This window comes from Conger conger, chromosome 8 (assembly GCF_963514075.1).
Source record: "Conger conger chromosome 8, fConCon1.1, whole genome shotgun sequence".
NCBI classification, from domain to species: Eukaryota; Metazoa; Chordata; class Actinopteri; order Anguilliformes; family Congridae; genus Conger; species Conger conger.
The window spans coordinates 40690777-40716032 of record NC_083767.1 but is presented as its reverse complement, the minus strand read 5'-3'; the positions used below and the strand labels follow the sequence as shown (position 1 = coordinate 40716032).

The 25256-nt window shown below is 43.4% G+C and overlaps 1 protein-coding gene across 7 annotated transcripts in view; it reads left to right on the top strand.

Moving 5' to 3' along the window:
- Positions 1-25256, top strand: part of ppfia2 (PTPRF interacting protein alpha 2) — a 183515-nt gene that overhangs the window by 117064 nt on the left and 41195 nt on the right. For 4 of the 7 annotated variants that reach the window (XM_061251590.1, XM_061251589.1, XM_061251587.1 and 1 more), the window contains 6 exons: positions 8624-8725; positions 11503-11667; positions 13408-13482; positions 18676-18786; positions 21346-21579; positions 22072-22218. In XM_061251590.1, the coding sequence (XP_061107574.1) occupies positions 8624-8725; positions 11503-11667; positions 13408-13482; positions 18676-18786; positions 21346-21579; positions 22072-22218 (834 nt within the window). Of the gene's footprint in view, positions 1-8623; positions 8726-10184; positions 10322-11502; positions 11668-13407; positions 13483-18675; positions 18787-21345; positions 21580-22071; positions 22219-25256 lie in introns of those variants that run through there. The other 3 variants (XM_061251588.1, XM_061251592.1, XM_061251593.1) reach the window with 2 other exon arrangements.

Below are 25256 nucleotides of genomic sequence, written 5' to 3'. Positions count from 1 at the left end.
TGCAGCATTTCCCCTACGTAGACCGATCTGTATCAGAATGTCCGCATCAAAATAAAAAGGCGGTCAACAACGGGATTTATTTGGGAGTGGCTTGTTTGGAGACGTACGCCGATCACAGATGAACTGCCAGAGAAATCAGCGAACGAAAGCTAACTTCATCTCCAGTGATAAAGAAACAGTTACCTCCCCCTCCCTCAGATCGCAATCTCTCTCCATGATCACAATCTAAATTACACCGTCAACAAATTGAAATGGCTGCCGTCACTGCAGATAAGTTATACATATAATATCTCATACTGCCACAGATGACCTCCAAACCTAGACCTCCAAACACTGTCGTTCTTATGTCCATGTAGGCTACTTATTGCCTTAAGAAACAGTGCTAGGAGAAGCTAAATTATGCAAGCGGAGTGCTGTTGTTTTCATATGACACACTGCTAAGAGAAGCTAAATTATGCTAGCACAGGGTTTTTGTTGTCATATGAATCACTGCTAGGAGATGCTAAATTATGCTAGCACAGTGTTTTTGTTGTCATATGAATCACTGCTAGGAGATGCTAAATTATGCTAGCAATGTTGTTGTTGTCATATGAAACACTGCTAGGAGATGCTAAGTTATGCTAGCACTGTGTTTTTGTTGTCATATGAAACACTGCTAGGAGAAGCTAAATTATGCTAGCAGACTGTTGTTGTTATTGTTGGACTGCCTGTACTCCCACCCACAATGCAATGTCATCACCCATCTGCTGAGGGAAAAAGGGGGGGAAAAAGCAAAAGAGGCTATCGATATAATTGGCTCACGGCTGATCTGAGATCAGCTTACCATCAACCTATTAACCTCTCCTGACCCCAAACTAAATGGAGGAGATGCTGCAAGTGAGCCACGGTTTGGAGACGTGACCACAATCTGCACTGCCCAACCCTCAGCTCAGCAGGTCATGTGACTTGTTGCGTTCTCTCCCTGTTGGCGTCTGTAACGAGTGTCACGATGCGTATAAGAATAGCTCCTGTTAAAGCTCTGCTTGTTCTCACAGCAGCCGTTAGCAGGTCTGTATTTAGCTGCGGGGCAGAGGCTGGTCTCGAGGTGGGCTGCTTTATGTGTTTTTTCAGTTAAAGGCCCAGTGATGTAAAATCGTTATCATTCTGACGAACATCTTGAGCCGCCACAGTTAGTCTAATAACACAACATGGTGGCTGGAGCCTTCTAGCCTTCCTCATCCATCTTAGCTTCTTTTTGCCAATATTTAATGACAGCCATATCCTTTTTCTTTTATACACTCAGTGAGCATTAGGTATTTATTGGACTTATTATTTAGACTTATTAAGTCTTCTGCTGCTGTAACCTATCCACTTAAGAGGTTTCGAATATCAAAATCACCCTGTCTGGCACCAACAATCATTCCACGTTCAAAGACACTTTGATCACATTTCTTCCCCATTCTGACATTTGGTCTGAAAAACAGCTGAATGTCTTGACCATGTCTGCATGCTTTTATGCATTTAGTTGCTGCCACATGATTGGCTGATTAAATATTTCCATTAACAATCTGGTGTACTGGTCTACCTAATAAAGTGCTCAGTGATTGTATATATTACTGTACACTGCTGAAAAATCTTTATCATTTCATATTCCTATACTACAATTCATTATAATTGTTCTGTATAATTCAGAAGTATTGTGGAAAAGTAAATTCAGAGCCCCAAATGTATCCTTCATTAATAAAGCAAATGAGTAATTTCTTGTACAAAGATTAACATTTGCTGTTTTTTTCCCTTTGTCAGCAGCTTTTGACACATTTCTCCAGCAGCCCTGAAGCAAACCTGATTGTTTCTTGCTTCTGGAAAGTCCCAAGGTTTAGTTTTTTTGATCATTTCTCTGGGCTGCTGCGTCAGGATGACACCTGGGGCTTTCCCTGTTTGTTTCTGTTCTGTCTGGCTCCCTTCAGTACTCAGCGTGTCACAGCGAACATTATTATTTCATACTCCATACCTCTGTATACTCCACCTGCCCCAGCCCCCTCTGTGCTGGCTGCCCTTCATGTCTGGCTGCTCAGGATCGGGGGCAGAGCCAGGGCACGTGTGTGCTGGTGTCTGTTGTGATAAGCGCTAACCCCAGCCAGATTCCCTGCATTTTTACTAAAAGCAAGGAGCCTTTGTTTAGGGAACCTTTCCCGGGAGAGGTTGGGAAATGAGGAGACACGAAGAAAAGCAAAGAGCTTTTCAGATTTTAATTTTTCACTCGAGTAATTTGTTTGCCTTTGCTCAACAGACTGAGGATGCTCAGGTTTAGTGGAAGATAAATTAAATCTGCTGAAAGGGTGGATTTCTGAGCACTTTTTCTGTGTGTCTAAAACCTGTTCTCTGAGCTCACCTTAATTCTAATTGTATTCCTCTTGAAGGCTGTATAATATTTTTTTAACAAGTTTTTTCAATATTCTGAAAGTACTTACTGAAACAGTGTCTACAATGTCTTGCAATGTTAAGTGCATGAGTTTCCATTTTTAAAGATATAATATGTTAGCTCTTCTAAAGTTGTTTGTCACAAATCTACAGTGACAAGGTTAACAGTATTACCAGTCTTGAATAACACAAGGGCCCACGCTCTTTAATTCTCTAACAGCCTGGCTCAAACGGCAGAATGTTTCTTGATTGATTTAATGAAATAAATGTATTAAAGGCGTTGGGAACAGGGCGAGCCTGCTAATCCCGCTAATCCCGCTAACATGAGCGGAGGAGGCAGCTCCAGTGCGGCAGCCCCAGGGAGCCCGCGGAGGCGCTCCCTAGCGCTTAATGTCACGTCGAACGCGGCGGCTCAGCGTGAGGCCGGGGCCGGCGCGGCGGGCAGCCGCACTCCCAGCATGCAGCGGTGCGTCTCCCCCGCCAGCCGCAGGCTTCCGGAGCCTTCTCCCGCTGACACCGGCCCCGCCCGCAGCGGAGCGTGCGGAGGAGGAGCGGAGCGTTTACCGCCCGCCATCTCCGTCCTCCGCCATTACGGCCAGCGCCCCCCAGGGCGGCGGTTTCCGGTTTCTCTGTGATCCCATCGCCCCGCACCTCGACTACATCCAGCAGTGTAACCCCCCAGATTAACAAGATCAGAGCCAAGGAGAAAACGGGAAATAAAACATCTATTATTCTCTTACAGTACAGTACAATAGCGGGGATTCATCGGAATTCCTGTTATTCTCGCAGCGGTGAGGTCATTTGATACAGAGCTTAAGCGTATAATAATTCCTGCTCAAAGAGGAATTTCGTCGGCGAAAGGAGAGCAAGTTATTAAAATTGTTTGAGTTTTATGGCGAGCATAAATATTGTGCTGGAGGTTGTATACGGCCTGGTGACACATTGCATCCTCCTGCCTGACCAGAGCGCTGCAGCAGGCTGGTTTTATGTTTGCCAGGAGTAAATGTCAAATTTAATCCTCACTGTTATGACTCAAGAGTCACTGCATCTTTCCCGGAGCCCAGATCTGATTGTAGATGCAGCCAATGTTTAGATATAATCAGTAACAAGTCAATATGCCTGTACAAACATCTTTTTCTTGTTTTTTACCTTGCACGGTGATTCTGTTGAAAACTCATAAGAGGACTTATTTTAAATTCATATAATGTGTTTTTTCTTGCGAAAGCTCTCTTATAGATGCGCACAGCATTTCGCCCGGGTGCGTTTCACAGTTTTTTTTTTCTCTTCCTTTGCCGCGGTGTGATGGATTAATCTGCAAACGCTGGCGCTGAAGACAAGTGAGAGGGCGTTAATTAATAGCGACAGGGCTGGGGGGGAGGCTGAGCGGGCTTAGGCCACGCCCCCGGGGCATCGACACGACGCCGCGGGACTTCCTGTTTAATCATGGCCGCCCGGCGTGCTGCGAATGGCGTTCGTCCAGTACGCCGTTCTGGCTAAACCACCTCACTGGGGCTGCGGCTGATTAAATATGGACCTATTTGATGCAGCCCTAAAGAATCCTTTTATGAGTTCTCTCTTTTACTGCAGCATGTAATATTCTCCAATGGAGAGAAGACATTTTAACGGTCACCTCATTCTTGTTTTTCAAACATTATATTATATGGCTGCGAAGTCGAGTTCTGGGAATAGTGAACAGGCTCTAAATAAACTTTGGTAGTTGTTAATTTTGTGGAAGGTGATTTAGAGCGATTGACAGTTTATGCTGTAATTCTGAAGCTGATCAGGCTTTCAAACTTTGTTTTTTCCATTTGCCGCAATCCTGCTTGGTTAAAGGCATGCTATGCAGGACTTCTACCTTGAAAATATAATAAAATAACCAAATAAGGGATGCCTATGATGAACTGGTAATCTGTCTTTGCACACGTCTGCCAAATGTGTGCTTCTTTGTGTGTGTTTGTGTGTGGGGTGGGGTCTGGTTTCGGTGAAGCACTTGTAGCTCCTTTGATGGTGGAGGTGACCTGGCAAAAGCACACAAGCCGATGGGGCTCGTTTAAAAACCAGAGTCAAGCTTGGAATTGCTTTTCCCCACCAGCAAGGGAGATATAAAGATGAAAACGGGAAAACGGATTTGAAATATAAAAACGTGATTGCATGGGCTTGAGATCAGAGGAGGAAACTGATTGTAAACAGAGGACCAGAGTAAATTCTGTGTAGTATTCCTTTAACTCCCGATAACTGATTCCTGTTACTTGTGTGGTTTTCTGTTAAACCCTTCTCCCATACTGTTGTTTCTGTGGTAACCGTATCCTTGACAGCAAACCAGAACTCCAGGCTCATCACTGAGATTCCCACTGGAGAACTACATTACCTGGTGCAAGAATAAAACAGGTGCATTCAAATTTAGGATTTGAGCCTCGGACGTTCAGGTCTGTCAGAGCATATAATTTCCATATATCATCACACTGTCCTTCAAAGAACAGATTACTGAATAGTACATTGTTCCAGGACACCTACATATTAATAAGCAATAATAATTAATAATTTAACATGTATTTCCAATTGCACGTAGAGATGTGTATTATTTCTGGGCAGTGTTGATTTTTGAGCACTGTGTACATACTGTATGCTTTTGACATGAAGGAGTTGGACATATGTACGCACAGCAAGCCCACGGCCTTGCAAGGCAGAACAATAAATGCCAAACAAAGTTTCACCCTGTTTTTATTCTCTCCGATAAACCCAACATTTCTGTCAATTCTGCTTCAGGCTATTTCCAGAGAACTGCTTTTCCTCCCATCAGTTTTATACGTCTAAAATAGCACTGCTGTGGTGGAGGAACCGAAAGGGTTCTACAGAGAGATGAGACCTGATCTTCAACTTCAGTTTTGTATCTGCTGTAGTATGTATGGGGCCCTCCTACTGTTCCAATATTTTAGTAATGATCCTGTCAAATACTGTCTTCCTGTGGGACAGTTGCACACCTTTCAAACCTGATGAAAGGGCTTTTGGCTCACAGAGGAGAACCCGGAATGAGATTTATCGTTAGATCAGGAAAACCACGGGAAGTACAGTTTTCCGGAGCTCCATTGTGCTCACCGGGAATGTAACATCGTTGATCGTTTGGCTCGCCGGTAGTCCTGGGTCAAGTGCATAAATGTTTGGGATTCAAATACTGTTTTACCCTTTACTGAGCTTGTCTGGTGTATTGGAAACTATGAAATACTCTCAAAGAGTGAAAACCCAGCCTTCTGGTTCTCTTGGTTGACTCGAGCACAGAAATGAAATATTTGAATCCAGAATGATTGCGTATTTGACCCAGTGGCTTGGGCCGCCGTTGGTTTCTCGATGCGGGTTCTGGTGCCCAGTCTCTGGGCCTGGCGGGTTCTGGTGCCCAGTCTCTGGGCCTGGCTGCCTGTCACACTCTGATAACAAGGGACAGCACCGCAGGGCGGTGTAGCGAAAGGCCCTTCTCTTCGATTTCACCAGGGCCAGGAGCGGAACGATTGAGCAGGCTTTTCTCAGAGAGTGTTTCTAAAGAAAGGCCTGTTTTTTTCCCCGTAGGACAGTTCAGTGCACAGGAATGAATCGCAGCTGCCGCCTACACATACCCCCCCCCCCCCCACATACACACACATACACACTCTCACACACACACACTCCCTACTGGGTAAATGGCTACAATCACGTAAAGACAAATTAAGCAGCCTAATTCAGGAGGAGAATTAGAGGTGATATAAATATCTGTCGATTGTGATATAGATAGCATTCTGTATTGAAAGCGGTAGAAGGAAAGGAGATCAGAATAGAGTCTTGTAATTAGACAGGAAAGCGTGTGACAAATGAGCATCGTGTCCAATGGGCATGTTAGGACAATGGATTATTATTTGGATTCCCGTTCAGTTTTCACCAGTGGAGACGATAATGGGAAAAACGTGATTGCAGCTGCTAGCTGTTGTAACTTTTTCCTTAACTCTGAAATCCTGGTGTTATGTTATTCATGAAAAAGCATCTTAATTTAACATTATGGATTCAATCCAGGCCTCATCAGTTTGTTGTGATGCATCTTGAGACGTGATATCTCATAATAAAAGAAAAGAAATAATGAAAGAAAACACCATTGCATGGTTTATTATATACGTATACCACCAAACTTATACACGTTTTTAAAGAAACTAATGTCAAAACTGTAACCCATTGGTTCCCGGTTCTGTTCTTGGAGATCCACCATCCTATAGGTTTTCACTGTAACCCTGGTTGGTGAGCTGGTTGGTGCCTTGCATGGCAGCCAATCGGCATTGCTCATTCAGCATCTAGAGATCTCATTGAGCTAATAATTAGGTGAAAAAAATCAATACGGGGAGAAAAATATGGGGAGAAAAATCAATACGAAGAAAGGGAGCATTCTGTCCTTGATGGCTAGGTCATGTGCTGTCAGTACGGAGCCAATAAATTATGTTTGTACTGTATATTTATCATCGATAATCTGAATTGGGGTATAAAATGGGGAAGAAATTACAGCTTCACAATAAATGCAGCTAAAAGTTCAGATTGCACAAATGATTTGGGTTATTAAATGATTCAGAGTAGAAGTTGGCATTAATTCCCCAAACACTCTCTCCCCCCCCCCCGTTATGCAAGAATGGACTTGAATACCCCAGTCATGTGGGAAATTAGGTCATTCATATTTCATATGGTTTAACACAATCCTATTGGCTAGACACTGGCTCAATACTGCTTGCCAGTTGGCTGACCTTGTTCCGTTTCAGGTCATTTGACTAATTTTATTTTATTTGGCCAGTATTTATGGAAATCCAAAATGGGATTTTTTGCAGAAACAAACCAAGCGTTTATAGAAATTGCTATTGTGTCTTCAACAGAACACTGTTTGAGGTCTCGTAAGCATTTATAGGAAATGGCTATTGTGTTTTCTGCCCTGAGCACTTTGTGTTCTTGTAAACAAACCAAGCGTTTATAAGAAATTACTGTTGTGTCTTCCACACTGAACACTCTTTGTGGTCTCGTAAGCATTCATTGGAAATGGCTATTGTGTTTTCCGCCCTGAATACGTTGTGGTCTTGTAAGTGTTTATACGGAATGGCGATTGTGTTTTTCGCCCTGAACACTTTGTTTTCTTGTAAACAAACCAAGCGTTTATACGAAATTACTGTTGTGTCTTCCACACTGAACACTCTTTGTGGTCTCGTAAGCATTCATTGGAAATGGCTATTGTGTTTTCCGCCCTGAATACGTTGTGGTCTTGTAAGTGTTTATACGGAATGGCACTGAACGCTGTCTGTGGTCTCGCCCGTCGCACACGGATTGTAATGGGATTAGTGGTTAATGACTCGTGATTGCAGCGCCGTGTTTCATTCTGCTGAGTGCAGAGACTGCAGGCTCCAGTGCTGCAGCAGTTTGGCCCAATCCTCTTTAATGGTCCTGTGTGTAGGTCACACTTCTCGCACGCTAAAGCCTTTTTTCATTCCACGCTGGATATACACTTTCTCAGAAGCAGGTTGGGATTCATTTGTTTTGTTGGCTTTGGTGCCGGCTGATAAGACCTGGCAGAGGCCTGTTTATATCAGCAGTGATGACACGCAAGCAACTGCCCTGCTTTCCTGCCAGCTACTGGAACACGATGAGGAACAGGAAACAGGAAGCGCAGAAGCATCTCTGTGAATCACACTGGCTGCCAGCTTTCGGTCTTAAGATCTGCTGGTCTATATTAGCAAACACCTGTCTCTTTGCTGACTAATATGTGAATCAACTGATTTTTCTCATTAATAGAAGGACCAGAATTACATCATGTACTATCCAAAGTGTGTCTCTGAAGAAGGATCAGAACGTTATGTGTCTATAATGTTATGTAATGTAATAATGTACAGTGACATACTCACACCGAGCACTTTATTTGGTATTTATTAGGCTTATTTTTTTGACTTATTGGTCTTATGCTTCTGTAGCCTATCCACTTAGAGGTTTGAAGAATTGTGTGTTCAGAGATGCTCTTCTGCATACCACTGTTGTAATGTGTGGTTATTTGCCTTACTGTCACCTTGCTGCCAGCATTGACCAATCTGGCCCTTCTCCTCATTAACAAGGCACTGCTCCAGCTCTTTAAAATAAAGATCACCAATGCTGTGGTGTGAAAGCGTGTCTGTGCAGCTGCAAGTCACGAGCTTGAGCTGCGTTTCTGACCCGGTCCTCCGCCCCTTCGCCCCTACAGGAGTTTGCCGCCCTCACCAAGGAGCTGAACGCCTGCCGAGAACAGCTGCTGGAGAAGGAGGAGGAGATCTCCGAGCTCAAAGCCGAGAGGAACAACACCAGGGTGAGTACATGGTGTCTCCGAGTGTTCATACCTCCATTACATTGCTGGAAACCCCAGCTAGGACCAGCAAAGCCTCCGAGTGCTCGTACCTCCATTACACTGCTGAAAAAGTGCATTTTAACAAGAATTTTGGTATTATATTTAGACTTCAATTTCTTCAATTTTGCTATATAAGACATATAGAGATATTGCCAATGAGGTGAGACAGTTTGAGCAAGCAGTAAACCAAGGTGAACGAAGCCTCATTACAAGACTGTGTTTTTGCAGTGCAGCTGAGATTCTAACCAGCTCTTTGACACTTCTAGCTGGTTTGTGATTTGAGCTAGTCTGTAGCTGGTTAAAGGTGGTTAAGTTTGGTAGATTTGGTAATCCAGTGGCCAATCTAGTGGACTAGCTGAGTTTAGGATGCTTAGCTGGTGAAAAGCTGGCTAGCTAAAACTAGCTACAAGTTTCGAAAACACAGTTTAGACCAGTTTAACTTAGACTGGTCTAAGATCAAATTTTCAGAAGAGTTCTCTTCTGTAATGGTTTCAGTCAAATTTCAAATACCAATGCCTTTTGCTTTTCTGTGTAGAGAATCCACACTAAATGAAAGCACACAATTATCTGTTGGTGTGGTCATGACTTAAACAGCTTGATAATGGAATTCAATAAATGTCAAAATGTATTGTTTAATTTTACAGCATTTTGAAAAGTTGGCTTACAGTTTCTAAACGTTAGCAATAAAAATAAAATTTTGCTTTCTCAGCTTAATGCAGGATAGCTAATGACAGAAATTGAGTATGCTATGCATGCCTGTGGTCTGCCTGTTGGCATACTCAAGGGAAAGATCTTCCCTAACAAATCATAACATATCTTATATTTGGTCAATTCTCAGATTTTCTCTCACCATTATTTCCACTGACATGGTGTTCTTGTGCACTATACCTCCCATCAATGTTTTTAAAGTCATTTTGAAAATAATCATATGCATAAAATGGTTCATTTTGATACAAAGTTTTATCTGAAGACTTGAAGTCTAGACTGAAGGCTATGCATAATTTAGGCTAGGGGAATTTAAATTCTTAAATGCTAGCAGTTGCCATTTATACTTTTTTTTATTCTGTAGTAAAACATGCTGACCACATACATTATCCTGTCAGCCGGTCACAGGATTTAGACTTGTACTTTCTATCTGCTAACAAAGTCTTCTAGATCTATGAGTCACCCTTTACATAACTATGGCTGTTTTTAGAGCATTTCGCATAATTGAATGGATTGGATATGGTTGATATATTGATATAAATTAGTGCCTGGCTATCAGATGAAGACATGCTTTCAGCTGAAGTGGTCGATAAAGAAAGGAGAAGGAAGAGATGAGAGAGCTGTGGAGAGCAGGACACGGGGGGCGGGCGGGGGGTGGTTCTTGTTATCCTGACAGATTGACAGTGTTGGGTGAGGTCCGGGTAAGAGCTACACTGACTGATTGAACTGTGAGCCGTCAGCTGTCTCCGGGAGCTGACAGGTGTCTTCGCAGCTCAAGGACAAACTGGACGCTCCCTCTGGCTCCTCTGCCCGATCAATCGTTCGCATCGATTTCAGGAGGCGCCCCTCTCGGTAACCGTGTTGGCGATCACCTCGACATGTGCAAAAACAAGCGAGGAGTGTTTAAAAGGAGGTGACTGCAAAAATACGAGGTTGGGCAATAAATAACGCACGACAACAATTAGAGTTGTGATCACAGGTCATTGTACAATCTCGGGGAATTCCTGGAATGGGCACACCAAGCTGCAGGTGCTGAGGGAGGGGAGCTCGGAAAAAACACGCTAGGAAATTACCCTTAATGAATTGTCTCTGTCTAAAACTGAGCTGGAGCTGCTTTGAGGCACCACTACAGCGACTTATAGTCAATTGTATTGCTCAGTTCTGTAATATTCTTTCATTATGTCCTATTATTATATCATTTTCTCATAAATAAATACGATGAGAGTTCTGATCAAGGCCTGGAGATCATTGACAGCATTGCTCATTGCTGAGGCGATGCTGAGATGTGACAGCTATAATAGCACAGGAATACTCCTTTGGATTTGTCTCTGTGGTCAGTTATATTAGTAATGCAGAGGCCCCAGTGAGTGCTTAAGTCAGCCACTCGACAGAGACAGCATCACACTGCACATTATCTTTCTTCAATATGAGTCGGTGCCAAACAGGGGTTTTTAGCTTAGCTTGCACAGTCAACACTCTCTTTACGGCAGCCATGGGAAAAGGGATCACAGGCAGAAGGAATAAACCCCAACCCCCAACTCCCCTCAACTTAACGCACTGCGCTTTCTATTTTGTTGACGTCTTAAGCTGAATGAAGTACCATGGCCCGGTAAACCCTGTATTGTATTTCACAGTTCTGAAGCAGTATCCCTCAATGTATGTTCAAAACATTCAAGAAGCAAGAAAAGGTGTTTCTGACTGTCATGCTAGCTGACAAGCAAGAATCTGCAGTCAATTGAATCAAACCCTCAATAAAGACTACTTTGCTCAGTGCAAGCAAAGTAGTCTTTATTGAGGGTTTGATTCAATTGCATGCCCTTAAACAGTCTACATTTTATTGAATCTGGTCTTTTGCATTGATGGGATATTTCAGGGGTTATGTAATTTAAATCGCTTAAATGTAACATGCATCTACAATACTCTATGCATTCCACATATCTTTAACCTTTGAATCTGATCACCTGCTACATTACTGCCTGCTGATGTGATGATAGTACTGATCAGTGACGCCATTTTGTGGTCTCCCTCCTCAGTTGCTGCTGGAGCATTTGGAGTGCCTTGTGTCCAGACACGAGCGGTCGCTGCGTATGACCGTAGTCAAGAGGCAGGCCCAGTCTCCTTCGGGCGTTTCCAGCGAGGTTGAGGTGCTCAAAGCGCTCAAGTCCCTGTTCGAGCACCACAAAGCTCTGGATGAGAAGGTGAGAGCCATAAATGCTTTATTTTAAAGCTGGGGTAGGATAATTTTGGGGGGTAATATTTGGTGAACCATTCTCTTTCTGTTCTGACAGCTAGCAATAAACCAACTGATCTGGGGAAAAAAACTGACATGTGCGACTGTCCCAGGACAGATTTCCAGGGACTTCCGTTTTCATCGCTCCCCGTAGCTAACATCCAATGAGGGCTGCTCTCAGCCAGGAGGTGGGCTTACCTGCCCATCAAAATTGTGGCGCGCGTCCCAGAGAGGCTGACTAGAGAGGAGGGGGTGGGGTTATCCCTGCTGTATACATTAAAAATCTTTCTTTTGCCCAGATTCTGCTCACGTCCAAAGATTGCCTACCCCAGCTTTAAGACTTTCAGACCTTTCTGTTTCAGATCTCCAGTGACTGTAAATCCAACCTACTGTACTCTCTAACTACCGACAGTTTGGGTTTGAAAACGTTAATGGATTTCATGTTTTTATTCCTGCTGAGGTGAACACACAGAAGGCCCTCGACCTGTCTGACTGCGACCCGGGTTCTTGTGTCTCTCCTTCTGTTTTGTCTCCTGGCACTAGAGTTTTATTGGGTTTGAGGGCGATACCTCATTTCCCATTGTCCCGGGCCATGCCCAGTCTCCCTAAGGAGCTCAGCTGAGCGGATTAATGGCGCAAAATTTGACCGTAGCATTACTCACCGCGGAATCCATTTTGCTGGCTCTGCTGCTGAATCCGAGCGACCCCTCATCATTTATAATATCTCCGCTGCCAGCGGCGGGGAGAATAAAACCGCTTTGATTCATCCGAGGTTTCCCCAACGCGGCAGCCTCCTCCGGAAACACGCCGACCTGTAATTCTGTCTCGGTCTCCGCCTCTCCGATTCGTCTTCTTCGTGGAGGCTGCAGGGGCGTACAGAGGAGTAATACCTGGAGTATGACGGATACAGTACAGGATGCAAGCTTGGGAGGACCCTACGGTGCCGAGGGTGGAGAGACACCCAGTGCTTTCTCAGAGGAAGGAGGAAGTGCCTCTGTGGGCTCATGGCTGAGGGAAACTCAGTTGAGGAAAACTAAGCCAGGTTTCTTAGTCAATGAGTGCAATTATCTTGAGCGTCGACTGGTTTCAGTAGCCCTGGCGTACTGTAGCAGGTTTTGGCCTGTACTGTATCTTAAACCTCTGTAATTGGAGATCAGGATACAAATGGCTTCATCCTGCCAGCAGGAGTGTGGGTTTACATCTATCACCAGTGCCATTTGACACGCCAGGTGCCTACAGGCTACCAGTTGGCATGGGAAAGAAGTGTATCACTCCTTCAGATAGCCAGGCAAAGGAATGAACACACTTCAGCTATGGCATTTGGGAAAAGTAAATGGGAAATTTGCTCTAATTGTGTAAAATCAGAATGATAAAACTGATGCCCTCTACTGGAGAGAGACATAACATCAGAGGAAAGAGGTTGAGGAAAGATCTCATTAAGTATTACTTGGTCTTTCAATCTATCCCTTCAGCCAGAGAAACAGGTATAACTTCCCTCACAAATTCTTGCATAGCCTTTATTTCACACATTACCCATTCCCAGAACTGGATATTTACTTTTTTTAAGCAAAGTGATAGACCTAATCCAAGGCTAAATCCGCGGTCTCATTGAGAGAACTTGAACTTGTAACCTTCAGGTGGTCAGTTAGCTGGACTCATAGCTGATATCGAATTGTGTACAGTACCTTGTCCTTTCTGTCGGTTGCAGGTGAGGGAAAGGCTTCGGGTGTCTTTGGAGAGGGTTACGGCCTTGGAAGAGGAGCTAACAGCGGCCAATCAGGAGGTGAGATGTCATCCATATTTACAGGATATCCGTATTTTTCCTTCCACATGGACTGAATTTTGTGCCCCCCACATCCCCATGTGACAAGTTCAGTGACAGGTGCCATCGAGGTGTCTCATGGGTTGGGAATGGTCCTTACAACAAAATGGTTCCCATTTCTTCTCCATTATAGGTATTTCAGTAAGAAAGTATGTAAGTAAGCCTGATTTACTAAGACCTATAGCAGGTGCAAAACCGTTTAGCACATGCACACTAATAACACGAATACTGATATAAAATAAATGCCTTGACCAATAATTAGTGATGTTATTGGTTTTGCATGTTCTAAAATGTTTTGCATGTGCTGCAAGTCTAAGTAAATCAGGCCCTAAATGTCATTGTATTAATATGACAATATACAAGTCAATCAAAAAGCAGGCAGGTTGTTATTTTTTTCAGTTTATTATAGTCCACATGCCAGTTTCTGTGTATTTGCAATGCCGTATTTCCACTTAAATATGTGTGTGTATATATATATATATATATATATATATTCAGTATGGGACAATCATTGAAGTCAAATGAAGCTCTGCTCAAGTTGTTTTTCTGAAACCTCTGCAGCCTAATTTAAGACCAGGACCTGATGACAGTCATTCTGTTTGGCTAGCACTGTCAGCATCGCTGTTTTGGTATTGCTGTTAGCGTGGTTGTTTTAGTAGCACTGTTAGCATGGCTGCTTTGGTACTGCTGATAACGTGGCTGTTTTGGTAACGCTGTTAGCGTGGTTGTTTTGGTAGCACTGTTAGCATGGTTGTTTTGGTAGCACTGTTAGCATGGCTGCTTTGGTAGCGCTGTTAGCATGGCTGCTTTGGTAGCGCTGTTAGCATGGCTGTTTTGGTAGCGCTGTTAGCATGGCTGTTTAATCGTGACATGCTCTGTAGATACTCTCTCTCTCTGAAAGGCCCTTTGGGGTGAGCGCTTCGCCACACCAAATGAGAATTTCCCCTTGCCGTCTAGGTGAGCAAATCATTTTAATGTTCGCTCTCCTGCGGCCTTCAGTGCCCCTGAAAACATCTCTGCGCATGTTAGCTCCTGTGTCTCCACAATAATAAGCTTCTGTGCCTCAGTAATAATAAACGTGTCTAGCATTTGCTCCTGTGTCCGTAATAATAAAGGTGTCTGATCAAAGGGCTGATGTGGATGGAGGAGGTGCAGGTGGGGGTGTTGGTGGGGACACAAGGGTGTTTGAGCTCATCTGTAAAAGGGGATGGTGGTGGTTGGATGAAGTGGAGGGTGGGGGTTATAACGCTTATAGACAGAGTGAGTCAGCACTATTCTCCACTGAACTAATCATGGCAAAGCAGCATCTAGCTATGCTTTACAAACACTACCTGGACCTATATTTCAGAATGATTAGATTCCCCTACTGCAGCTCTATATAATAATAATAATAATAATAATAATAAATCACACATCAGTTTAGAATGCCCAATTGTAATAATCAACACTGTTTGCTGGAACCTTCATTTTGTATCACACTGCAGTCTACTTGCTGGGGTGGGGGTCATACAGACATGAGTCAGAGAAAGATCGACAGCAGACCGTGGGGCCCATCTATGCACTAACACAGCACTTTAACTGGGTGAGCCTCCCAGCGCAGGAACAGAACATTTTACTGTGTGGCTGATTGTTGCTTTGACCTTGACCGAAGAAGTTTTAGATCTCTTATCAGGGATGTTTGCTTTGGAATGTCCCTAAGCAACACTCTCACAGCTGCCACACAGCTGAAGAAGAACAGATATAGATATGCTCACACACTTCAATATGGCTGCCCTCATCACTCCTGATTACTGACAGGCTGGTCTCCTGTCCCCTGTTGGTAAGAAGACAGGTGTGAGATTGAGCAAAGAGGTGTGAACTGGGATTTCTTGTTACCTGGCAACAGTCACTATGAGTGACTGGGATTTGAAATGTCCAGGTTCGGGATGGTCCAAGGAGAGTGCTTGTCTCTCGGCAGATACTTTGACAGATGCTTAATTGATTCTGGATCAGCTGTTTACTCGAGCCAGCGAGCTGTTTTTGACAGGCTGCAGTCATATTTCTTTTTCTGTTAAAGTCTTCCTTTACAGAGACATCCAGAGGTACTTTAATAACTAATATAGGCTGAAATATCTGTTTATAGATAATTCTCCTCATTTAATTTCAGGTGTACTACAATGTCTGCTATGCAGATTATTCTCTGTTGAAATGAAAATAGCTACATGGTTGTACAAGTTAAGCCACAGACTGCACTGTATGTGAACCCAGCTTATATAATGGAGAGAGCCGCGTATTCATAAGGGAGTCAGGGAAGGACAGAAGCCCATAACGGGCCTGTGGGTCCAGGCTTCTGTCAGTAATCCACCTGCCAGTCTTTGAGGCCTACAGTTTCACCAAGGGAGTGATCCATCCCAGATGAGCTCCACTCCAATAAAGAAGCTCAATTGACAAAGAGAAGGGTTTGCTTTGCGTTGCGCAAGGATATTGATATAGCTCACAAAACCATAAAAATGACATATGTCTTGGTATGGTAGGTACTGCTGTTGCCCTATATCCACAAAATTAGTATTTTTTTCTCATCAAAAAACATTACCATTTAGAATGACAGGCATTATTTATTCAGGGCCTCATTCATATATATATATATATTTTTTTTTAACCAAAACTGTCTGCTCATGTATTACATTGTTTTATGACTAAAATATTAGATTGCAGCTGTCAGAATGTCAAAGCTAACACTGCCAGTATGTAATGCTCACCTGAGGGATGCATTTTGTGCCTGAACACATTGTGTGCCTCACTTTCAGTCTTTTCCTACACCTAAGATATAGGGTGGCTCAGTTTCTCATTGGTCCAAAAAAGCCCTTCTTTAGAGTTCCATATTTAATCACTTACTGGTATGAAATACCCATGTTTTAGACATGTTTTCAAATATTATCTTGCCCGTGGGCACAATATCTTATTATTCCATTGTTTAATTAACATGTTTTTATTATTGTAAAATAGCAATAGATTATTTCATGTAACTAGGTTAACCACTATAAGTTTGGTAAACCATTATAAATACTGGTGATGTATGCCTGTATTGGAAGGGGACAGTTTTCATTATGGAAGGAAATTTTGCTATTGATTAATCAATAAATACAGCAGTTTTTATAGTTAACAATGGGTACGTTTTATGAATAGGAATGCCTCGGTACAGTATTAAATATTGTGGTTGATGTTGCTGAATGAGAATTATTATATTTCACGTACAAAAGAGAAAGATTCCTAAGAGCCTTATCACCGCCATCATTCAAAGAAAATTGGCGCCCAAAATCCTTTTGTAATCACACGTTTGGCATATTCCTGGACTGGTCCTGTGCCAATTATGTTATTTGTGACTGTGCTATTTTGATTTGAATGATTTATTTCCCTTCTGTTTGTTGCCTGGCATGTGAACAGCTTGTAAGAATATCTTCTATGAGCTTCAGGGGTATATTTTGGTCCTTGGGAGTGACTCACCAGCATTGCATTAGAGGGCCATAGAAACCAGTACAGTTAACCATATAAGAACATGTTTGGTACCTCAAAATCTGTGTGTTACATGCATAATATGTATTGCATAATTTGTGTTTTTATATGTGCTGTTTGTTTTAAGCTCCGACTATTATTGTAATATAAGGCTTTATACTGTAGCGCATCCTCATGCACTCTGTGTTGTATGTGTAACTAAGATGTGTATAGTTGTGGTCCACTGATCTCATTGGTAGGTAGGGTTGCACATTGAAGGTAGCATTTTTAATTTAACATTAAAGGTACAATAGGTAATTTCGGACTTATAACAGTCAAGAGAGAAATTGCAGCAACAAACACATTCAAATCACAACAATGTTTATCCCACCCCTAAACACGCTGACGTTGAAACGCCATTGGCTGTGGCAAGTAGCACCAATTTTCAACCAATGAGTTTGAATTATTGTACAGCTATACGATGTTCTGGTACAGAATGCCGGCCCGTCAACGGCATATTTTTAAACCCAAAATTTAACGACTATAAACACAGGCAGAGGGTGAGTCAACATGTCAGTGAGCCCTTTTCAATGATAGGAATATTTCAACACAAAAATCTTACCTATTGTACCTTTATATAAACAGAAGATGTTTGCATTCATTCCCGGGTGCAGCTGTCACCACATCACCACGCACACAAACAAGGCCTAAGAGGTCTAAGAACCCGCTCTTCCTTTGGACAGCCATAATTGGTCTGACACAAACGACTTGTGAAAAGGGTGAGACAAATGTTAGCCTATGCTGTTAATCATGCGCTGTCAGCGGCAACCTTAATTGCTATTATCTCTGCGAACCCACGGAAACATAATCAACCGGATTATGACTGTTTGTCAAACACTCCAACAGAAAAAGAGGTATGAGGTTCACTGAACAAAATAATTATAATAATCTATTTTTACAGTGATACATGACTTCAAGCGCAACACAGTGAGCACCAGCAGCAGCTGTAATTAAACAGCATCATGTTAGTTACAGACTGTAGGAACGGTTTCTCGTACTGTACCTTTATACTACAGGCTTGTCCGCCTTAAATACAATAATAGGTCCTGTTCCACGAGTGTGATGTGCTTTCACAGTTAAATCTTGAACCTGAAGCATTTTACATTCTGTATATTTATACTGTGGTCCTACCTGGTAAGTCAAATTATGTCCATTTCATAAGTGTTTTTTGAGGCTTACATTTTTTACATTGTGCCTGTCCAATGTGCAGTGCATTGTACAAGTGATACACTGTAAAGACCAAAAAAGTCTGTCTCAACAAGTATATTAGTCTTATATTTAGACTTATATTCTTATTTTTGTTACTTTTTTAGTAATAGAATAGAATAAAGGCACACGTATTGTGATTATTAATGTGAGATTAGTTTCGAGACAAATATTTTAAGCCTTATTATATGACTAAAGCACTTGTAAAGACAGTGTGATTGATGGACAGATTAACGGGATTAATTGGCCATTGGATTATTGGTTTGATTAACTTGTTGATTGCGTGGTCGATAATACGGCCATCTGCAATAGGAAACTACACCTCTCTGTATCAGTTTTTAGATGGATTAACCTAACTGTATAAGGTTATGTGTAAATGTAACATTTGCTGGCGGGGTTGCCATGTTGTGTCTGCAGATCGTAGCTTTGCGTGAGCAGAATGCTCATATCCAGAGGAAGGTGGCGTCGGGGGAGGGGGGAGAGGAGCTCCTGGAGGGTACGGACGCAGGGCAGAAGGTCCACGGCAAGGTGAGAGGCCCCTTTTCGTCCCCTTCGGTCTCCCTCTCCGCTTCTTCCACACAGGGCATCCAGTGCTATGAGTAACCTTTAAGGAGGTGTGAGTGATCACAAATATGTGATTTGAATGTTAACGGAACATTCTAGAGCTGATATAACGGTCACTGCTGGTCAACTGCTAACCAAGTAATGGAGTTCTAGAACACTGACGAAAAACCTCCTCTTCAAAGGGTTACTGTAAGTACTCTTGTGCTGTGAACTATATTTACACATCCTAGAAAGTGCTTATTCCCGGTCAGGGCTGTGGGCCGGCTGGAGCCTATCCCAGCTAGAAGCAGGAGTACGCCCTGGACTGGCCGCCAATCCATCGCAGGGCCCACACACCATTCACTCACACACCCAAGGATAACGGGAGAACATCCAAACGGCAAAAGGCTACAAAACTGGAAAGGGCCTCAGCTGGGATTCAAACTCAGTAACTGCTTGCCATGAGGTGACAGGTCCAGTATTTGTACAGGGACTCTGTAATACACACGGCTGATTATCTCCTCGAGTAGATGGATCACACAAAATAATACGGCTCCCCATTCTATGTGGGTGTTTCGTTCTGGTAAAATTTGCTTTGCGTATCTGCTCATTTTAAAACAAGCAACCTGACAAACCAATACACACACCGCAGATTAGTACTGCTGCCAGCTCTGTGACTGGAGCTCTCTCCCGAGAGGCCGCAAGCAGACGACGCGCCTCTGTTTACAGTGGGGAAAAAGAGCACAGAATGTGGGTTTCCACAGATTTTAAAACGCGGTTATATTCAGGACAGAGAATGAGGATAGCTTGCATAGCAGAGGCCCGGTGGAGCTGAAAAGGCCTCGGTGCAGACCTTTTTGAAGGCAGTCGCTGTCTGCCTCCTGCATTTGAAATGAATCTGCCAGTTCTCCCATCCTCAGCGCTGTCGATAGCAGAGTCAGCCTTAGCGGGATTAGCGACTCAGGCTCGGCACTAGCGCAGACCCGGCGGTTCGTTTCTGGGCAACGGGAAGGGGGTACACGTCTCCACATAACCCCCCCCCGGGTCTGTGAATCACTCGCTGTCAGCCAGTAGATTCACCATGTAGCAGTCAGGGTGTGAGATCCCAACCGGCGTGGAAAGTTCCGGAAGGACAGGCGCGCTCTCTGCTGCTTGCCAAAGTAGGGATAATGAAGTGTTGGGTAGTCTTTAAAGTCGAAAGATGCCCAGTTCTGCTATCTATAGTAAGTGACAAGAAAATAAGCAGGTCCTTTTCTTGAGCAAGTAACAATGAGATGTCCCCACGTCCGTCCCCCCCACAGTTTCCTGGGGCTTATTTTTAAACATGGGCAGAGTGAGGTGCCAGTATTCGTGCCCACGGTTTCCCACAGGTGGGCCGCAGTCTGTCTCTGTCTCACTCCTCTGTTCACCAGTTCTGGACTTTTTTAATGACAGGCGTGAGTTATCGGGGCGAAATTTATGTGATCGTCAGCAAGATTGTGCGACCATGAGGAAACCATTGGCGTTTACAGCCCTGTCTCCCCAGGGAAAAGAAGGAAACTGTACATTCGCCTTTTCCCCCATTTTCTCAAGGGTATCCTTCAGTCACGCTCAAGTGGAAGGACTTCACTTTAGTATAAAAAACAGGTCATATTCTAGCAGCAGTTTAAAATGGTAGATCTATAATTGCAAAGGTTTCGTGTAACAGTTCCAGACCTTGGAAAGTGCAGGGTTTGCTTACACCTCTGTTAGTTATTTTCCTTACAGGACCATGGCCAATTGGACGACTCTCAAACCAATAAAGAGCTCAAAGGAGATTGTGAATCTGGCCTGTGGCAGTTTCTCATTTGTCCAGCCATAATGGACTCTTATAAAACAAAGAAGGCTTTTCCTCTGAGTCAGTCCCGTCTAATATGTCCCTTGTGCACTGAATCAACTGTGGCAAGAGATGTAAAATTTTTACTGCCATAGTATAGACACAGGTAATAAAGAAAACTAATAACGTTAGGGAAGTCTGGTGAAGAGAAGTCTGGTGCAGGTGGAAGTGTGTTAAAATCACAGGGTGTATGTCAGAGCCTTATTTAGCGAATCGGACTCGTCAGCTCGATGAGTCATTGATCGCTGGCAGTGTGGAGAGAGAGAGAGAAAGAGAAAGAGAGAGGCCCAATTAGCCCTGTCTGTGCAGATGGATGGCCGTGCATGGACAGCAGACCCTAGCCCCGTTCCACCGAGAACTGGAGCAGCACTGGCACACCGTGGATGACCTCTGAACCCGCAGGCCCAAGGAATTGTGGGCCAGAATATCAGCACATGGCAGTATGAGCAGCCGTGTAGTCCTCACATGACGTGGCGGTTCATTCATGCTCTTTATCACAGTACTTACTGGACATTATGGGCCAGTTTCAGATTCATCCGCAACCAATTCTATTTTGAATAGAGATTATCCTAAATGTGTTCAATGTGTATGTAAAGTTTATTTCGGAAATACAATAAAAAAACGAATTCGACAAAAATAGGAAATATCTAAATAAAAGGGTTGTGGTCCCCCTGTCTCCCCCGGTGCAGCGGCTGTCCAACGGCTCCTTGGAGTCAGCCAAGGAAGCCAGCCAGGTCCTGGAGCTGCAGGAGCTCCTGGAGAAACAGAACTACGAGCTGGCCCAGATGAAGGAGCGCATGTCCTCCCTCTCCTCTCGCGTCTCCGAGGTGGAGCAGGAGCTGGAGACCGCCCGCAAGGACCTCCTCAAGTCCGAGGAGATGAACAACAAGTACCAGAGGGACATCAAGGAGGTTGGTCATAATGTGTGTACGTGTGAGCGTGTAAATATAAACACACACACACATGTGTACAAACACACACAAGCAAGCACAAGCATGCTCACACAACACACAAGTATACAGACAGTCATGCATGCTCACACACACAGACTCACACGCAAGCATGCTGATTCACATACGTAAATGTGCACACTATGTATGCATTCTCAGAGCGAGAACATATTGATAGTCATCATTCTATTTTTAAATGGTATGTGCTGACCGTAGACCCCCTGTTTGCAATCGGTCCTCTCCCCCCACCCCTACCCAAAATGCCCCCCTACGGTCCTTGCCTAGGGTGGTTAAATGCTAGAGCTGTGACTAAATGCATGTGCCTGTGGGCGTGTAGTTCAAGTGTTAGCACATCCATGCTGAAAGTTCAAGTGTTGGCACATCCATGCTGATAGTACATGTGTTGGCACATCCATGCCGATAGTACGAGTGTTGGCACATCCATGCTAATACGTGTGTTTTTAGGCCATGTGTCAGAAGGAGGACATGGAGGAGCGCATCGTCACCCTGGAGAAGCGCTACCTCAGTGCTCAGCGAGAGTCCACCTCCCTGCACGACATCAGTGACAAGCTGGAGACCGAGCTGGTCAACAAGGAGGCCTTCCTCAGGCAGGTCAGTGCCCTGTCCTTCTGCCTAAAACAGGGTTCTAGTGCTCTGTCCTCAACCCAAAACAGGGTTCTAGTGCCCTGTCCTCAACCTGAAAAATGGTTCTAGTGCCCTGTCCATCATCCCAAAACAGGGTTCTTGTGCTCTGTCCTTCATCCCAAAACAGAGTTCTAGCACCCTTTCCTTCAACCCAAAACAGGGTTCTAGTGCCCTGTCCTTCATGCCAAAACAGGGTTCTAGCACCCTTTCCTTCAGCCCAAAGCAGGGTTCTAGTGCCACTGTATAATGCTCCCAAGTGATTTATTATATTATTTCATTTAATACATTTAGTTACTTCAATGAAATATTACCTTTTTCCATTTATGTTTCTTTTTTTGTATTCCCTAATTTCAATTTTCTTCCAATTATGTACTGTCGGTCATGTTTGTTGGCCCGTCCAATTGTTTCAGTGTTCTCCTGTCAATTTGTGTGAGCGTAGGCTAGCGAGAGACAGCCGCCATTTCCTTTAACCCACAGTCACGCGCTAACGCTAAACGACTTCAGCTGGGCTTGTCACTCAGGAGCTGATATTTATTTATTTCCTCTTTTGTGTTTTGTTTATTTTAATTTCATTGTCAATATGCTCATAGCTGTCTACCTCCGTATTTATAATTCACTTACCCTTCAAGAGGCTCCAACTATCACATATTCATTAGCTGAGATTGGCTGCATTTTTAAGAGCTTACTACATGATAAATCATGTGCAAAAGCACCTTCAAGTACACATTACTGAAACTCGTCTCTGCCGAATAAATGTTCTGAACATATTGCCCTGGCATTTGCAAAGTCATCTTGACATCTTGTACTGTCGCTGTACTGTTTTTTTGCAGCCTGGTTATCATTTAATGTTATTCCTCAAATGCTGTGTGGGAGGGATGTTTGTCTCCAGAATGTCTAATTGAGAGCTTGTGTAGGAGAACATTGTCAAGCATTTGAATATGTGCACGATATGATGGAGCTTTCTGTACCAGATGTGCCGGTGTAGGTTTTTGCTGTACTGCAGATGGATGCAGCCAGCAGAAAACATGAATCCACATAGCAAGTCTTGTATTTTTCTGAATATAATGTCCATAACCTGTACTCTAATCTTACCGCTATCTCTGCTCAAACTGTGCTCCAGGCAAACAGAAGGACAAGCAGAAAGTTGACTGGCCCACGCAAATGGATTTTACACAAGAAAAATGAATTTATCTGACTGACCTAGTCCTGACCTTATCCCAGACTGTATTCAGAGAGTTACACATAGCCTGTAACTGGAAAGCTCTTTAAACTGAGGAACCTATCAATCAAATATTATTACTTTAAATATGTTGATCGAGTCAATATTTTAAAATATATTTTTATAGTCTGAGTAAGCCTGATTTTATGTGTTGAGTTATGAATGGCCATACTTAATTTTTCAGTTTTAATGAGTGCACTTACTCTCCCATGAAAAAAAAAGATCTCAATTACTCTTACTTACTTTCATGCACATTCTTTTTGGGAATTGAAAATGTCAGAAAAATCATTTGACCTTTCGGCTGAGAGATTCCATCCATAAGGCACCACCCAGTCCCTCTGGAGAACACTTTAACTGCGGGGAGAAAGAAAACATTGCCGAAATAAACAGAACACAGGCGACAGCTGAATATTTGTTTTCTTTTTCATAATTAATGTGCCCAGCCTTCCTTGGAATGCGAAAACCCAGTCAATTTATTATGTATGCCTCCGTTTTAATGGAGGGAAGTTCGGCAAACAGGAGCCGTAAAATGAAAGTTTTGACTTCACGCTCCCGCCTTTTGATGGCGTGCTGGCAGCGGTCCCCGGTTTCTTTACAACTTCGTCCTTCGCCAGACGAGCTCTCCGGGACTGGCACTGTCTACTACTATATTCAGACACAGATGAATTACCACTACAGCACATAAATGCCAGGGTTCTGATTGGCTGTACCTCGCGAGTCTAGAACCATTGTTGACCTTTCTGCTCTGTGCTCTGTTTTGCAAAGCTCTGGTTCTCCAAGTTCGCTAGTGGCCCAAAGTAAGGGACCATGTTGGGTATGCTGCAGGAGTTTAATGCTGACGCAAGTTTATATTGCCACTGAATTGAACTGCCAAGCAATTATTGACAATGGAATGTCACAAAATTAGGGAGGCGCCCAGCTCACAGTTCTGAACAGTCAATATGATGGTGAGAATCATAATCGCAGAACTGTGTTTCATGGGAGTGCAATTGCGCATGTAAGTAGCATTAGATAAATTCGAATTTCTGGAAATTGGAAGGGCAATTGTAGTGAGTCTGTGATCTTAGATAGCAAGGTATTTTCCATCAGGGAACTCGATAAGGAGTCGGACAGGCGTGAGCGCTGTGTTTATCTGACACAGCCACCCTCAAAAAAATTCTGCCAAGGATGGAAATAGTAGATGAGTTCAGAGGGAAAGTGACTTTGAATCTACATCAGTAGCATACTTTGCTGGAAGCTTGTAGTTCCCCTTGTCTGCCACTGTTGAGCATATGAATTAGTCTGTGTCTGGATTTGTAGCTGCCTTCCTGGCTAACTCTGGCATTTACAGAATTTAGAGAAGCATTATTAATGTGCATTGTCCCTGTCAGATAAACAAATAATAAATGTGAGCATGCTGTGGTTTGGTGCTGAACATTTGGTAACACTTCACAATAATGTGACATGAATTGGCATCTGTACTATGTTCATCTATTTGTACATCATTACTTAATGTTGCCAATTTATATTGGAAGGAAAAAAACTGTGAATGTATTTGTTAATGCTTACTTATAAGTAATCATAGGTTTATTGGGTCTTACACAAGGGCCCAACAGCTGCGCTGATCTTATCATGGCTACACCACTGCCCCCCTTACAGGCTGCCCCCAATTAATTAACATTAACTACTGAAACATTCATTTCATGCTTAGTCAATGTATATGTATATCATTAATTAATGTTAACAGCTACATCAGTCAATGCCAATGCATAGGAATGAAAAAACAGTGAATGTATTTGTTAATGGT